Source organism: Amblyomma americanum, chromosome 3 (assembly GCF_052857255.1).
Source record: "Amblyomma americanum isolate KBUSLIRL-KWMA chromosome 3, ASM5285725v1, whole genome shotgun sequence".
Lineage (NCBI taxonomy): Eukaryota > Metazoa > Arthropoda > Arachnida > Ixodida > Ixodidae > Amblyomma > Amblyomma americanum.
This window is the reverse complement of record NC_135499.1, coordinates 18,132,434-18,150,241: the sequence shown is the minus strand read 5'-3', so window position 1 is coordinate 18,150,241 and position 17,808 is coordinate 18,132,434. Positions and strand designations below refer to the sequence as shown.

At 48.2% G+C, this 17,808-nt stretch overlaps 1 protein-coding gene across 1 annotated transcript in view; it reads left to right on the top strand.

Moving 5' to 3' along the window:
- The first annotated feature begins 8,612 nt into the window (after positions 1-8,612).
- Positions 8,613-17,808, top strand: part of LOC144124465 (uncharacterized) — a 237,836-nt gene continuing 228,640 nt past the window's right edge. Inside the window, exon 1 of the mRNA XM_077657144.1 lies at positions 8,613-11,587. Within this exon, the coding sequence (XP_077513270.1) occupies positions 8,813-11,587 (2,775 nt within the window). The 5' untranslated portion in view covers positions 8,613-8,812. The remainder of the gene's footprint in view (positions 11,588-17,808) is intronic.

Below are 17,808 nucleotides of genomic sequence, written 5' to 3'. Positions count from 1 at the left end.
GGTGTAAGTGGTCATCGAGCATGTAATTTTGTGATATAACACGCAGTCATCAGCATACAGGCGTAGGTTAGAAGTGATGTCGCAAGGTAAGTCGTTAATAAAAATCAAGAAAAGCAAGGGACCCAATGCAGAACCCTGTGGAACTTCTGAGGGCACGTCTGCAATTCTAGAATTACTTTCGTTTAAAGACACAAATTGAGAACGATTAGAAAGAAAATTTGAAATCCAATTGAGAAGGCGGGGGTTGTTCAGGATGGCGTTAAGTTTATACATTAGTTTCGAGTGGATCACTGTATCGAATTAACACTTCTTTTTGGGCGAGTTGGTGCATACTTGATTTGAAGAAAATAGCGCCAGAGCATGCAAACCACGAAAAGTGTCTCGTCCTTGTCTTTTGGTGGTTTGCAAGCTCTGGCGCTATTTTCTTCAAATCAAATCACTGTATCGAACGCCTTCGAAAAATCAATGCACATTGCGTGTATTTGATTGCCCGCATCCAGGTTATTGCAAATATCATGAGTGAATTTATTAAGTTGTGTCAAAGTGCTGAAACAGCGTCTGAAACCATGGTGAGCATTCGTTAATAAATGATGTGATTCCAAGTATTCCATAATGTGTTTGTAGATGATGTGCTCTAAAATTTTACATTCATGAGAGGTTAGAGAGATTGGTCTATAATTGGATATTGTTTGCTTGTCACCGCTCTTGAATAAAGGGACAACCTGACCACTTTCCAGGATGAAGGAAATGTACAGGAAGCTAGAGACACGCGACATATGAGAGCAAGGTGTCGACAGGTCTATAATGAGTAGCGTACCAAAAACAAGTTCGGTATGCCATCAGGTCCAGCAGACTTCTTCGTGTCAAGTTTCAATATTAGGTTCAAATCACCTTCTTCACTAATATTAATATTGCCACACTACCAACTCCTCTAGTGGCGCCATACAGCGGCTAAACTGCATTTCCTGGCGATTGGCAAGCCTTGAGCCATCTCGGGGCTAGATGCTTCGTCTACTTCATCTCTCGTGCTGCCTACTGCCTTGCGCGTTCCAACGTCTTGCGCGTCTAATTAAAGCAAGTAAACTAGCCCTGCTTACACCAACCGTTTCTCAGTGACATATTTGGTGGAGGTGCAGGGTAACGGCCCATGTATGCTGACCTCGAGGACACCTTTGACGTCAGCTCTCAACGCGTGGCTACAACACCAGTCCACAAGGCGAGCCGCCGCCTGCGAGGCCTACAACCCGAGTTCGGCCAACTGACAGCGCCGGTAAGGGCCATGACATCCACTGCGGCTGGCCAGACAAGTCAGCACTCCGGGAATGCCCCGCCATTCATCCTTCACGCACCTCGGTCGCCGCCACCGTTCCACGGGGACAGGTTCGAGGATGTCGAAGACTAGTTGGCCAGCTTTGACCGAGTGGCGGGTTTTAACGAGTGGGACGGCGAGTGCAAGCTGCGCAACGTCTACTTTGCGCTGCAGGACTCGGCCAAAACGTGGTTTGAGAACCACGAAGCTTCCTTTATCACCTGGGAGGCTTTTCGTCGAGAGCTTCTAGCGAAATTTACCAGCAGCGAAAGAAAAGAGAAAGCTGAAATCGCCCTGCGCTCGAGATCCCAACAGCCGAACGAGGGCGTCGCGATGTTCATCGAGGACATGACGCGACTTTTCAATCGGACCGACCCAGCTATGCCCGAACCCCAGAAGGTACGCCACTTAATGCGTGGCGTAAAAGAGCAGCTGTTTGCCGGACTGGTCCGTGACCCGCCACGAACAGTGTCCGACTTTACCAAGGAGGCAATGGGTATCGAGCGTTCTCTGCAGGAACTGGGCGCCCACTAAGGACGTCAGGCTACTGTAGCAGCCGCTTCCCAGTCCCAGTACACGCCTACGTCGCTGCCTGTCGAGGAGCCTCGGGAGCTTGTAAGAAGCCTTGTGCGCGAGGAACTGGCGAAACTTCGCTTTGAAGCTCCACAGGTCAGCGTCGCTGCCGTAACGGACGTGGTCCGCGAACAAATCCGACGAATTGTGCAGCACCCCCAGCTCCACACCCGGCGCCCTCCGTTATGACGTACAGCGAGGCGCTACGAAGTCCCAGGCCAGCGATGCGAGCCTTTTCCCCCATCGCTCCTGTGCCATACCTGCAGGAGCCAATCGCAACAGCACCCTCCGTGCCGCAGGATTTCAGGCCCCCCGTGATCAAAGCACACGTTTGGCGTACGCCAAACAATCGGCCGCTCTGTTACCACTGCGGAGAGCCCGGCCACATCCTCCGCCACTGCCCCTACCGCAGGACGTTTTTAGGGGGGTTTTCACCTGACGCACCTCGACCACGCTACGGTGAAAGACCACGGGATATCGAAAAGTACTTGGCTGATAACGTGCAATCTTCGGCCTCGCAGCGACGCCAGTCCCGATCGCCATCCCCAAGGCGGTTATCTTCTCCCAGCCGCCCGTTATCCTCTGGCCAGTTCAGAGGTACGTCCCCACGTCGGGAAAACTGAAGACGGCGTCCTCCGGGGGTAGGGCTGCCACTACTGGACCGAGTCAAGAGCCTCCACCCGACGATTCGCCGCGACGCTCCAACCGACGACGACCTGACCCGATGACCTCGACGACGCGCTGCGACCGACTGGCCTCCGCCGAAATTCCGGTATCCGCCGACAACCACGATGTTGCCGCACTCGTGGATACCGGCGCCGATTTTTCTGTAATGAGCAGACGGTTAGCCACGGCCTTGTGCAAGGATCTGACGCCTTGTCTGGTCCGCAGATCCGGACAGCTGGTGGCCACGTGGCAACTCCTATCGGTGTCTGCACTTCGCGAATCCAGATCCGCGGCGTTACTTTCCTTGGCTGCTTTGCTGTGTTACCCGAGTGCTCCAAAGACCTCATACTCGGTTTGGATTTCCTTCAGGAGTACGGTGCCGTTATCAACCTCCAGGAGCTAATCGTGTCGTTTTCCACCCAAGGCCCTGTAACAGTAACAGAAGGCCAAGTAACAGAAATGTTCTACATAAGTCTATAGAGTGGTCAATGTAACTGGAGCGCTAATGAGAGAGACAGCAGCGAACAGCAATGCGTCATCCAGTCAGTAACGAAAGGGGAAATAAAGAAAGCATTAGGAGCAATGCAAAATGGAAAATCGCTTGTGAGGATCAGAGAGCAGATCTCTTGAAGGACGGAGGGGACATTGCGCTAGAAAAACTAGCCACCCTGTATAGGCAGTGCCTTGGGCAAAAGAGACGTATGAAATTATTGGAAGATGTCTATAGCAACTGCACAACTACCATAGCCCTCCATAAAGTCAGCAATAAAATTACAATAAGGAAGGGCGTCAGGCAGGGAGACACGATCTCGCCAATTCTATTCACCGCTTCTTTACAGGAGGTATTCCAAGGCCTGAACTGGGAACAATTAGGGATAAGAGTTAATGAAGAATACCTAAACATTCTGAGATTAACTGATGAGATTAACTAACATCTAGGCACCTTCTACGGCGAAACATCAGACACCAGCCTAGAACAAGAACAAATTATGGAAAGCAGACATTTTTACATAAGTCAACTGAAATACTAAACAAGGTTGAGGAACTGCTAGATTCTAGCGCTTCATTTGGTACATTCAAAAAAAGAGCTTACCGCATTGCTGCCTGTCGATGTTGTTTCCTTTTCTTGATCAGTGTCATTCTGTTCGCTTCCTGTTTGTTTGTATGAACGTATATCCGTTCCCAAAATGAATATATAGAGTTTAGTTGTGCTATGTGCGTCTTGTGGCTGTGTAATGTGTATTACAAGTGTAATATGTTTATACTTATGTAAATTTTGTACTTTTGCCTTTTATATGTATTTTCTTCTATTATCATTGCGGTCGGAACTGTTAACTGTAGGGGGCTGGGACCTTTCGTCAGGTCATTAGTACCCTTAGTCCCAGTCTCCACTCGCTATGACGAGAAATAATGTTCATCCTTTCATTCATACATTGCCTTGCTGACTCACTCAGGAAGTGAACTGCAAATCATGACAAATGAGTCATACAGGCAGAGCAGAAGGGTGCCTCTAAAAATTAGCATGCAGAAAACCAAAGTAATGTTCAACAGTCTAGCAAGAGAACAGCAGTTCACAATTGGAAGCGAGGTGTTGGAAACGGTAAAGGTCTACTTAGTGCAGGTAGTGACATCTGATCCGGATCATGAGAAGGAAATAACTAGAAGGATAACAATGGGGTGTAGCGCATATCGCAGGTTCTCTCAGATCATGAATGGCAGTTTATCAATATCCCTGCAGAGAAAAGTGTACAACAGCTGTATCTTACCGGTACTCACCTCCGGGGCAGAAACGTGGAGGCTAACGAAAAGCGGTCTACGCAAGTTAAGGACAACGCAGCGAGCCATGAAAGAAAATTCACAGGTGTAGCGTAAAGAGACCGGAAGCGGGCTGAGTGGGTGAGGGAACAAACGCGTGTTATTGATATCCTAGTTGAAATCAAAAGGAAGAAATGCGCTTGGGCAGGGTGTGTAATGCGAAGGCGAGATAACAGCTGGTCTTTAAAGGTAACGGAGTGGATTCCTAGAGAAGGCAAGCGTAGCAGGGGGCCGCAGAAGGGTAGGTGGACGAGATTAAGAAGCTGATGGCAAAGGACAGGGTAAACTGGACAGACATGGGAGAGGCCTTTGTCCTGCAGTGGATGTAGTCATGCTGTCGATGATGATGCACTGAGTTTATTTTTCACACTCACAGCGCTGCATAAGACATGGAGCTGATCAACGCGTACTCTAGCAACCAAAAGGCCGTACTTGTGTGCTGTAAAGAGCACTGAAGGAACGAAAGGCGTCGCGTAGTATCGCCTGTCTTTCTTTACGTGCTTACCACAGGATACACAGCATAGCGTTTATTTATGTTGTAGCCATTCCGCGCTGTTTCATCAATGTGCCAAAGCAGCGCACCACAGCGCGCAGGAAACTGGCTCTCGCCGGAAATGTATGCATCAAACAAATAAGCTTAGTATCGGTAGTTTTTTTGCGTGTGTGTTTTTGTCCTCGTCTCCTCGCGCTGCGTCTTCTCGTTGCGCAGAAAGATCAAGCTAGAACCGAAATTCTGTAAAGCTCTACGACTGTGTCGTTCCAGTTCAAAGCCGTAATCAGAAATCTTGTATGTCCTTAGTAGAACCATATGCCCGGTATCGATATTCGTAGGAAAGTGCTTCTGGAGTGTTGTAAGCGCGTCGATGTCGATGAAGTCTAGAATACTGTTATCAGCGTGTTCAGTTGCGAAGATCTCTCCTAGATTTGGATGCAATTGTGTAATGTACTGAATTATTGTTGTACCATACACGCTGAACTTATCTTTCGCCTCAGTTTTGCGCTGTTCTTAATTTAGTAATGCAGACAGGCGTATGCATTGTGGCCCTTATGCTGACGTCTATGAATAGTAATGCACATAATTCTCAGAAATATTATTCTCCTTTACATATTCCATGTATTCGCTACAACAAGGTACCAAATGGGTTTTGTCATCGTTGAGAAAGTTACACGTTGTTTGCCGAGTGAGCATGTGACATGATTTAATTTTTTTGTATACAGCTTCTTTCCTCGAGTTACTAAAGAGTGGCACCTGCTGCGTGACTGCATCATGAAAACTGGCTCTCTCTGGACGCTTTTCATATTCTATAGCGGGCCTAGAGATCCGCACAAGTTTTTCCTAAACTTAAGCGTTGCGTTTTCTTGTTGGATCAGTTCGGTTTGATTGTTTTGTTCGGTGTATCTCTTTGTATTTTGTGTCGCATTGTCTACTTTCTTAAAATTACCCCTTATGATCTCGCATTTCTTTCTCAAGTTTTTCCACTCCTCTAATAGCCTGCAAAGGATTCCGATGTCATAAAAGAATTAGCTTCTTTTGTTTTCGTCTTTTTGTTTGAGTCATAGTTTACACTGTCACAGACACGCTGGTGGCAGAGTTGCCTACCGTCACATGTTGGAAACGACCGTTACGTGAGCCAGGACTCAAACCTATGCAAACAGCTGAATGAAAAAAGTGAAGTAAACGCAACATATCCGCGAAAGCAGTGCATTCACTGAATATCGCTTGTGTGCTGCAACACAAATAGTGTGCTGGTGACAAGAAAGGCTCCCTGCACTTCCTGCTCAATTTTAGGCCATTAACAGCGTCCTTCAATACTTCTAATGTTCATGAAACACCCGCCGAAGTTTGGTTTGAGGACCAAATTGGCCGCTCGCCAAAAAATGCTTTTTAATTGGTGGCAGTGCTGCCGTGCGGCCGCTTTAGGCAGTGCACCAAGCTCTCCCACTTAGCTACGGAGAAACTGCATGACGATAAAGCGGTATTCCAAGACTATGCCATTACTAACACGGCTGCGAGCGGCAAAGATAAAAGCATGCAAGGCTTTTTCGGGGAGTGCTCTGGGTCTTGGCTGCAGGTTGCTGAAATACTTCTAGAAAAAATATCGCAAACTTATTTTTTTACAAGAAGGCGCACATCTGCTGCCGACGGGCCTAAGAGTACCAACGATTCTGGCATACTCTTCACTGGCGTCAAGATTACTGCAATGCCACGAGGCGCATAGGCCACCAACTGTAGTGTGAGCATGCAGCGTGCTCCGAAGTAGCCTCTGGATAGACAAGGTTTAGCTATTGTATTTATCTTTTACCTGCTCCGATAAGTAGCTAAGGGCTTGAATTACGCGTGTTATTCTGGGCCAAAAACACACAGTGCTGAACTCTCAGACTGAGGTACGATGATGATCACAATTAATTTTAATAAACCAAGGGCATACCTAGCCAAAGAGCGCCAAGCCACAAGGTGTTTTCGCTACGCAAGGTGTGGCCAAATATCGATTCCAAAGCATTTCGCCCCATAGAAGCCGAGCTTCAGGCCAGGGGAAACCTTGCACTTTTTGTATCACCATTTCAATGGAGGCAAAATTCTAGAGGCCCGTGTACTGTGCGACGTAAGTGCACTTTAAAGAACACCAGGTGGTCTAAATTTCCGGATCCCATCACTACGGCGTCCCTCATAGCGTAGTAGCTTCGGAACTTGGAACCCCATAAGCCATTATACCACCAGTGTGTACCTGGCGGTGCTGGGGAGTCAACCCCCCCCCCCCCCTCCTCCTTCCAGCATACAGGGTGGATACTCAAAGCACCAATGCTGTGGTGAGACTAAAATTAACGCGAAAACTTATGTTTGACAGTTTGGGAAGGCAAAAATATTTGCGACAAGTGGCGAGGTGTTGAGAGTGTTAAAGCAATACATCTTCCAAGGGTGAGCAGAGACAGAGACCTCAAGTCCAGAATTCGAGAGTGAAAAAGCTAGGATTTGACTCGAACAGAGCGCATATCATACGTAGTTTTAAGTCATGGATAGAAGCTTATCAAGATTCATCAAGAGAAGTGTATCTAACAGCTGTATCTAGCTAGCACCCTCCTGTGAATTCTGAAACATGGGGGCTGAAGACAAACGACCCACCCTGTTGCTGTGGCCTCGTTTTTTTTTTGAGGTTTTTGCTGAGCAGTATGTAGCATAACCAACTCGCCAAAACCTAACAATAGGTTTGATAAACGTTGAAAATCGGGCTTGTTGGTTGATACTTTACAGGAATAGCGCAAACAGGACAATTGACCAAGAACAAGTAGACACACAAAGCGCTAACTTCCATCAACTTTAATGGAAGCAAAAGTACAACAGTTTATACATGCATTAATGCCGTGTCGTCCCAAAGCATGCTCAAATCCTGTGCGAACGTCGGTAGGCAATGTCACTTGTTGAGAGTCTGACAGAAGGAGTGCTTACACAAGCACTTCCTAATCTGGCTGTCTTCTCTGCTTCAATAATTTCACGAGTGCGCTTGTCCTTGCTTTTTTCAACTAAAAAACACTTGTCTAGTAAAGGCCTGCACTTTACACATGCGTTCCACTTTACACATGCCTGCACTTTACACTCGTTCTTGGTCCCTTGTTCTGTTTGCGCTATGGCTCCGAAGTAACAATAGGTGTTCAGATAAAGTACAGGACAATGCAGCGACCTGAGGGAAAGGGGTGGCCCGGCAGAGTGAGTCCGCAGCTGGTGTTGATTGAAAGCTAATTGCAGCGCTTTTGCTCTTGCAGAGGACTTAGCTTGTTTGAGGATGACGACACAGGCGCTTGTATGCAACTGAATTCTGTAATTGCGTGCTTTCCAGTACAACAATTTGGGTTGAGAATCATTGTTTTCTTGGCAACTTGAACTGTCCAGAACGCTCATCTCCACCCCAGTATCCGCTACGCTAGTTCATAGTAGTCAAACTAGCATCTAGCTAGACTCCTTAGCAAGGGCGAACTGTGATTGCCACACAGACATCTTTCTGTCAGCAATAACTACTAAAAAGGGAAGCCTTTGTTTGCAGCGCCTCCACGAGGGAGCCACAGAGGAAGCCCCGATCGAAGAGAAAGAAAAACATATTTTTCTAAGGGTCTCGAAGTGAAGGCTTGGTGCAAAAGAGGATCTTTAGTTTTTAATTTTCTTAGCAGGCAAGTCATGGAAAGGGGCTCAAAGTAATCCGCATACACTCGTGGCTGTACTCCCGTGGAGAGGTCGCTTTGCAGCGGTGGACAAAGACGAGGACGAGGCCCCTTCGCATGGAGGAAGAACAGCATGCTGTGCGCCTTGGTAGAGGACACCGTAGACAGCAACGCGCAATGGTGACGTGCGGCTGGGTTTCTGCGGGGCACTGAGCTGCGGCAGCGTGCGTCCGCCGAGCAGAGAGGCAGCGTGCGTAGAAAGAGCATCGGCGACCGACCGAGTCTGGAGGCCACGCCATGGCTGCGCCGCCGCAACCACCGCCAGCAGCTGCCGGTGCCACGGCGCCGGCGGCGCAGGAAGTGACACCACTGACGCGGCGCCCCGTGGTGCAAGACGAGGGCGGCTACCACTACAGGTGGGACATCTCGATGGGCGACACGCCGTCTGATCTGGATTGGGGTGAGGAGATCATCAAAGAGAACAAGAGGCTCTCTTTCGAAAAGGATGTACGCGTCCAGGAGTTCGACAAGCACCAGGCGTCGGACGTAGTGGTGCACCTGGCGCGTCGCGACGACACCAAGGAGCAGGCGGTGCTGCCAGAGCGACCCCATGAAGAAACACTCAAGCGTAAAAAGCGAAAAAAGAAAAAGAAGAAAAAGCGCAAGCGGCGCAGGAAGAACTACCGCTTCGAACTGGGGAAGCCCATCAAAAGAGATGACGATGACGACGACGGCGGGGGCGAGAGCAGCAGCAAAAAAAAGAAAAAGAAGAAGAAAAAGAAAAAGAAGAAGAAGAAAAAGAAGAAGAGCAAGGGAAGTAAAAGCAAGAAAAGCAAAAGCAAGAAAAAGAAGAAAAAGAAGAAAAGTAAGAAGAAGAAGAAGAGCAAGGGCAAGAAGAAGAAATCAAAGGGTAAGAAGAAGGGAAGCAAGAAAAGGTCCCCTCCACCAGCGAGCCCACCGCCAGCAGCGGCACCGGCGCCGCCTTCTCCACCTGCTCCTCCATCACCTCCACCCGCTGCACCGCTAGTGTTGCCAGCAGCGCCACAGCCACCATCAAAGGAGGACATGCCTCCGTTGCCTCCGATGGGCTTCCCGGACGGCATGATTATGATCACGCACGAACGCTCCTCCTCGTCCTCCTTGGACGGGCCAGTGATGGAACGGATCCGCATGGTTGGCTCGCCCGAGACATTCAACAGGCTGTCGTCGCAGGAGCCGCCCAACTTAGAGCCACTGCTGACGTGCCCTGAGGGATTGCCACCGCCCGGACTCTTTGGCTCGTCGGAGCAGTCGACGGCCCAGCAGTTCAACGTGCAGGCTATCCCGGCAATGCCAGCAGCAGTCGATGTCGTACCAGTTGGTATCGAGGTGTCAGAGCCAGGAGTAATAACGGAACAGGTAGTTCAAGCTCCCGGTGGGCCGCAGATCAAGATCCGCACCAAGACCGAGATCGAAATGATCCAGCCCGAAGAAGAGCCTCCGCCTCCGCCTCGGCGTGGCATCGAGGCCATCACTCGGCAACAGATTGTCGAGCTTCCGTCACCAGACGGCGAGCCGCGCTACTCCACATCGCAAGAGAATATCATTCGGCGCATCGAGCTTCCGGGTCATCGCGTGGGCCGCCGGCGTTCCCGCGTGTACTACGGGGCACGCGGCGTCGACATAAGTCCCGACGCGCGCATCATACGCACCACCTCCAAGAAGGTGACGGGCGCCGACGGCATGCCGCGCATTGACACGAAGGTGTCCGTGAGCCCTCCACGTGAGGGCGTCGCCATGCCTCTGATGATGGCCTCACCCACATTGATGGGCGCGTCCCCCATGATGGGTGCGGCGGCCCCGCTGGCGCTCGCCAGCGCGCGCCGTGTCAGTAGCTCCAGCTCGGACGTGCAGAAGGAGGCTCAGATTCTCAACCAGCTGAGCATGATGGTCAACAGCCGAACGGAGCGGGAACTGAAGCGGCTCAGAAGCACGGAGCGCCGCACGGAGCGCCGGCGGCGGCGGCGCGCTCGCAAAGAAAAGAGGCGCCGCCGGCGCGCCGCCAAGCAGCGAGCACTCAGGGACTGGGACAGCACCGGAGACATTCCGTTTGAACGTCTGCAGGAGCAGCCTCAGTTTTCTCCGGCCGCTCTGACCATGGTGCACAGCCAGATGTTCAGTCCGATGATGCCGGCCCGGCCTGCCGGACCAGCAGCCAGCGTGGCGAACGCGCTGGAGCAGTGCTGCCAGATGCTGGAGAACGTAGCCGATGAGTTTCGAGCGATGCCTGCTCTGCCAGCCTCCCGCCGTGCGTCGCCTTCGTCGCCTGGGCGGCGTAAGCGCTCGCGGCATCAAAAGACCGAGCGCACGAAAGGCTCGTGCGTAAGCACTCTGTGCTCCTGGCTGGGCCTCAACGAAGGTGACGCTCCTGCAAAAAAGACGCCCCGACGAAGGCGCCGTCGCCGGCGGAGTTCGTCGACAGCGAGGCGCTCTTCGTCGACGCGGCGCCGTTCCTCGACGACGCGCCGCAGCTCGTCCACTTCGGGCAGCTCATCGTCCTCGACATGGGGCAGCACTTCCCGCGCCAGCACTTCCACGGGGCGGCGCCGATCGTCGGCCTCACACTCGGGCCGCGGCTCTAAAGAGTTCGAGTTCATCACGCACATAACACGTGTGGACCCAAAAAAGCTTCGCGCGGGCAAGCAATACACGATCAAGGGAGCCAATGACAAGTCATCCAGCGACACGGTAACGACTAAGGCCTCCGTTACCTGCTACCAGGTAACGGCAGACCGCGTGGGCGACTGGGACGACTTGGAGAGGCGCGACCACTCTGACCTGCTGGACGAGAGGGGCGACGAAGGCGACTACAGCCGGCGCCGCAAGAAGCGTCGACACAAGCGGCGCAGCTGGCACTCGGACGGAACACTACGGCGCTCCGGCCGGTCGTACGAGCGCATCCCGTACCGCTTCTCTCGCTACACGGCCGGCTACGAAGACTACTCGCAGCACCCGCTCTCGGATCGGGTCCCGTCGCGCTTCGGCCTGGCCACCCGGCTTGCCGACGCCAGGCTCTTCCCCCAGGCTCCAGTGGTGAGTGCTCCGCAGCGCTTCCAGGCAGTGACGGCTGCTCTTGCACATATGCGGCCCGACTCTGAGAGTGCCGCAGCGTCTCACTTTCCGGTCACCACCAGGAGATGGTGCCAATGAAACACCCGGCGCCACTACGGGCGTGTTGATTCGCATGTCGGTCAGTTAGTCACAGTCAGTCAGTCAGTCAGTCAGTCAGTCAGTCAGTCAGTCAGTCAGTCAGTCAGTCAGTCAGTCAGTCATTCAGTTTTTATTTTCAGGAAAAACGCATCTTCCTGCGGTTGACAGAGAATAAAGGCATGGATGCCTGACGAGGTCTCTGCCTCCGTAACAAAAGGAGCAGCCTACAGCAGTACATCAGAGAGCTGGTATAATGAATGACAACAATAAATATGAAAAGACAAGCTGCATGCGTTACAAATAGTACACGCATACATTCTACCTTACGTGGCTGTACTTGCTCAAGCACTACGGACGTTTTTTTTTATCACATTGAAGATTCGCTCATGTCTCAAAAACACTTAAAAAGAAGTCAACATTGGCATAATGGAAATGAAATTTACATTTATCATTCTTAGCAATGCCAATGAAAAACAAAATTGCCCGAGTTCACGTTTGAACGTTTTTATAGGTAGGCTGAAATCCAAAATAGAAACAATTATTTGACATGTCTATCACCTGATATTCCAGATCTTGTCGTCCATAAATTGTTCTGACGTTTTAATTTCTGCGTTTGGGGTTACGGGAATATTATTGCCCCAAGACAGATGTGTAAATACTGGGGTTTCTTTTTACCCATTTGCTGCGCCGGTATCCATAATAGACTTTATTTGTTGGTAAAATATCAAATCTGGGAAAATTGGTTGCGTTCACAACAATCTAACAAGGCCGTTATGGTTGACGAAATTCCGGAGGACACGTTTTTGCAGCAGTTGTAGCATATCATAGTTTCCTTTTGTCGTTGTTCCCCAGACCAGATTGCCATACAAAAGTTTACAATAGAACAGGGAGTAATGTTGTGATTGCTTTAGCCATAGAGGCAGACAAGAGGCTATTTCTCAAATACATCCAACAGACTTCGCGAGTTCGGAAAGCAGGTGATTGACATAGGGGTCCAGGACAACTCTTCACTAAACCATACCCCAAGAAACTTTTGCACACTTTAACTTTTGCCCTCTGTACTGCAATTTAATGCTTTTTTCTGCTTAAATATCATGTACTTCGTTTTTACTGCATTCAACAGAAGTTTGTTTTGAAGCAGAATTGACATCTGAGCTAGTTGGTTTTTCATTTTCAAAAATTATATAAAAGAAGTTTGTTTTGCTGCAGCCATGTGGATAAAGTGTTTAAACAGAGATTGACGGATTGTTCCATCTCATGCAGTGGTCTACCTGTAAAATATAGACTAGTGTCGTCTGCAAACATGATTATTGTGGATGTTCTTTGCCGTTCCGTAATGTCATTCACGTATAAAAGGAAAAGTAAAGTAACGGCCCTAATATCGAACCTTGCGGGACCGCTAGTAAAATGTCAAGTTGCCGAAACAAGTAGCTCTTTGTAAGGTCCAATGTGATGCCTCGAATTCCATAGCAATCTAATTTTGTAGCTAAGATTTCGTGTTCAACGGAATCAAAAGCTTTGCGCAGATCGAGAAATATTCCTAAGGTGAAGAACTGGTCTTCAAAATTTTTGATTATTTGCTGCTTTACAGTAAGACGAGCGTCCTGAGTTCTTTTCTGAAAACCATACTGCGAGGGTGATATTATATGATCTTGGTTATAAATTTTGCCAGCCGGTTAATGACTGACAATTCGTAAATCTCAGAAAACACCTGTAGCACTGTTGTTGCCCGGTAATTCGTAATATCATCAGTTCTACCTCCTTTGTGTATTGGAATTACTTTAGCCAGTGACTAGTGAGATAGGCTAGGACAGGATTATAATGACGCTCGCTTTACGGGCTCCACTTAAATTTCATCATGCCCACTTGCCACATTATTTTTTAAGTGTATTATAAGACCACTGATTTCTGTTTCGGTAACGGCTTCCAATACGAATGGCTTTACTCTACGAGAAGGCCATCAGCCCACTCTGTTGAACAGACGGCTGGGGTACGGCTGCATTAAGGAAATACTCATTGATTTCATCTGCTAGCGTCTTGCCTTTTATGGAATTATTGATTACTATATGGTCAGCCTTAACCGGTGATGAATTTCTGCCAGTAAGGTAATTTACCTGCCTTCAGATCTTTGCCGGGTCCGTTCTTATCCTGGCAAACATTGTTTCATAATATGCAAGTTTGGCTTTCTTGATATCAGCGTTTAATTAATTGTGATATTTTTAAATTCTGTGAACAAGTCGCCGTCTTTGCATTTTATGAATTTGTGGAGCATATCATTTTTCTTCTTGATTCGTTTTAGTAAGGCGGTGTCAGTACTCCAGGGATTCTTAATCTTCCGACTGCATTTTTGTACTCTCTCAGCGGAAATGCATCACTGTAGCAACTAAGGACCTGAAGAAAAACCTCATGTGCAGAGTTTTCATCCTGCTGTAGGTACACATTTGACCAGTCAGCCCGCTCATTTAAAGAATGAAAATAGCTTAAAGGAGGAGTCATTCACCACTGTATATATTCACCACCCGCTTAACTACGAAGTTTCTGAGAAAGCTGTGTAGCTTTCCTTTGCAGTTATGCGAAAAAATAACACCCAGGTATTTGAACACGCTTACGTGGACCAAGCAGTTATTATTACTTTAAGGAAATTTCAGCGGATTCGTTTTATTAGAGAAAGTCATCTCGACTGTTTTGGTAAAATATTAGTTTGGCACGTATTCAATGAAAGTCATTAAAGCATTGCAACTGTTTTGGTAAAATTAATTTTCATTTGCCACGTATTACTTCATTAGCAAGACAATGAAAAACTCTGTTTAGTTCCAGTTGACCATGATTGTTAGTAACATTGCGGCAAATCACGCAGTTATCGTCGTATAGGCGCAGCTTGACTGTAGTGTCATTGAGGACATTCACTATATAATTAATGTAAATAACGAATAAAAAAGGCCCCAGCAAGTAGCCTTAAAGTACTCCTGATGCCATTGTGATTGATGATGACTGTGCATGTTTGAAAGTTTCGAACTGCGGTGGTAAGTGTTAGTAGTCCGTTGTCCAGTCGAGTAAGTTAGTGCCCTTAAAGACTGTGAGCAGTTTCTGCCGAACATGTTTATGGCAGAACATATCGAATACTTTCGGTTTCGATTTGATCACGGCTATTTAGTATGACAGTGAGCTTCGTGACAGTGTAAAACCCGGCTCGGAATATATGCTTGTGTTGAGAAAGAAGATTGTCACGAGTCATGTACTGTGCGATATGCATGTGAACAATGTGTTCAAGAAGCTTTCAATCAGTGGAAACGAGCGAGATTTGCGAGTAGCAGTAAAAATTGCCACGAGCTACTAATGGGGGTATTTTAAACGCAGCGCATAAGAACGCTCTGCAGTTTGTCATATCATGTAGATAGGGCACGCTAATTCTTGTGGCACTGAAAAATAAAAAGCAAATTTGTTTACTGTGCAAATTTTCGCCTCTCCACCCCCTCCTTATCAGCTTGATTCTGGGAGAAACAACCCTGTGAGAGGGCGCGGAGTGCGCGAGCTCAATCTTCAGTCAAATGGCTGCCCCTTGCGCCGTAAACAAACTAAACAAAGACAAAGCTTGACCCATTTTGTGATGCATGCAAATTGAATTCTGAAGCAGTGGTGGCTTATGATGTGAAAATGACTTGAGGCGTTATTAAACTCCCGACACAAATAACTTCCATCTATTCACCGATTGCGCTACACTAGTTTAAGGCCAAGAACAGCCTCGCTCGTTAATTAGCTGTGCCACTGCCACGTGCACTCTGCGGTGGACAATGACTGGGATCTTGGCCTACAAGTAGTGCGATTGCGCAGAACTTCCCCAGGGGTATGTTACAGGCAGCGATCGAGTACAGTTACAGCATTTGCCTCTCGTACAAGAGGACGGATGTTCGAACCCTGGTGCCGCGCAATTCTCCCCCTGGTTTGAAAAAAAAACAACTCCACAGCGTCGATGGATTTGCATACCCAGGCCTGGGGTGCAGCCTCATCTCGGTGACCATAACAGACAACGCATTCCCTCAAAAGAACAGCATTTGGCCACCCTGGTGTAGTACTTGGCCACAACCCTCTATGACCAAACCAATTAAGCCTCGGCCCTCAGTCCCCAACAGCTGCGGAGCAAATGACCACGGCTGCTAGACCTGTGACGCAGCGGAGTGAACTAAGAATCACTGGTTCCGGACACGCCGCCACTGGAATCTGAACCTAGCAACGCTTAACGCTAGAACCTTACCTTCAGCGGCTAGCCTAGTAGTGCTGTTCGAGGAACTAGCGTGCATTAAATGGGATGTCATAGGGCTTAATGAGGATAGGAGGGCAGATGAGCGTAAACAATACCAACTGGCGGGAACTCACTGTAATATCGTGTATTAGCGGACAGACGAGAACTAGGTGTGGAATTCCTATCATTCAGGATGTCGTTGGCAACATAAAGGTATTAAAAATAGGTATTAAAGATAGGGTGGCAGCTGTAATAATTAGTCTTAGTAAGAGGTACAAGCTTAAGGTGGTGCTGGCCTACGCGCCTGCATCCAGCCATGACGGCCATGTCATTAAAATCCTCTATGAAGACGTGGAATCGGCAGTGAACTAACTAAAATCACAGTAGACTGCACTAATGGGCGACTTCAATGTGAAGGTAGGCAAGAAGCAGGCCAGACACCAGGCGGTAGGCGACATTGGCAAAGGCGCCAGGAATTGCACGGGGAAGTTATTAGTGGAGTTCGTAGAGAGAAATAATTTACGGATTATAAATACCTTATTCGAGAACAGGAGATAGGAAGTGGACGTGGAAGAGCCCCAGTGGCGAGACTAAAATGAATGGCGTTCATACTGTTCGCTCACTCTGGCTTCGTGTAGGATGTGGAGGTCCTTGGAAAAGTGCCTTGTAGTGACTACAGAATTGTAAGGTCTACAATTACCTAAGACTTGAAGAGAGAACGAAAGAAATTGATGGGGCGGAAGCGCATTAACGAGTTAGCGGTAAAAGGAAAAGTGAATGAATGCAGGACATCGCTGCAGAACCGACAATCGGCTTTAGCCGAGGAAGACAATATTAATGTTCAAAAAATGAACAACAAAGTCACAGCTATCATTACGGAGTTCGCAGTAGAGGTAGGCGACAGCATAGTTCGACAGCATACCGGCAAGCTACCTCAGAAGACGAAATATATGGTTAAGAAACGCCAAAACACGAGGGCGTCTAATACCACAGACAGGACTGAACTGGAAGAGATATCGAAGTTAATAAATAAGCGCTAAGGTACCCGACATAAGAAAGTTTAATATGCAGAGAATCTAGCATGCTCTAAAGAACGGATGCACCTTAAAAGCAGTGAATAGGACACTAGGCACAGCTTAAAATCAGATGTATGCGTTAGAGACAACGAGGGCAAAGTCATTAACAGTATGGATAAGATAGTTAACGTGGCCGGAAAATTCTACTGTAGCCAGTGTAATCACAGCGTTAATAGAAGAGCCAGTAGTGCACTCCAGTGCAATATCCTGCGGGTAGCGAAACAGAAAGTAAAGAAAGCCTTACGAGCAATCCAAATGAGGAAAGTAGGTGGGTAGGATCAAGCAACAGCAGATTTGTTAAAGGACGGATGAGAGATTGTGGCAGAATAACTAGCCACCCTGTATACTCAATGACTTATGACTTCGAGGGTACCAGAAGCTTGGAAGAACACTAAAAATATATTAATTCATAAAACAGGAGACGTCAAGGACTTGAAAAATTACATGCCGGTCAGCTTACTCTCCGCTGTCTAGGAGGTATTTACTAAGCTAAGCGCTTAAAGGTTCAGGGCAACCTTCATCGAAATGATAGACGGTCTTTCGTAAAGCTTCCCGACAGTACACCATATTCACACTATCAATCAAGTTATAAATAAATGTGTCGAATATAACCATCGCCTATATATAGCCTTGATCGATTACGAGAAAGCATTTCTCTCAGTGTAAACGTGAGCTGTCATGCAGGCATAGCGGAATCTGGGTATGCAACAGCCTTATGTGAAAATACTGTAAGATATCTATAGCAAATGCGCAGCTACCATAGTCCTCCAAAGTCAGCAATAAAATAT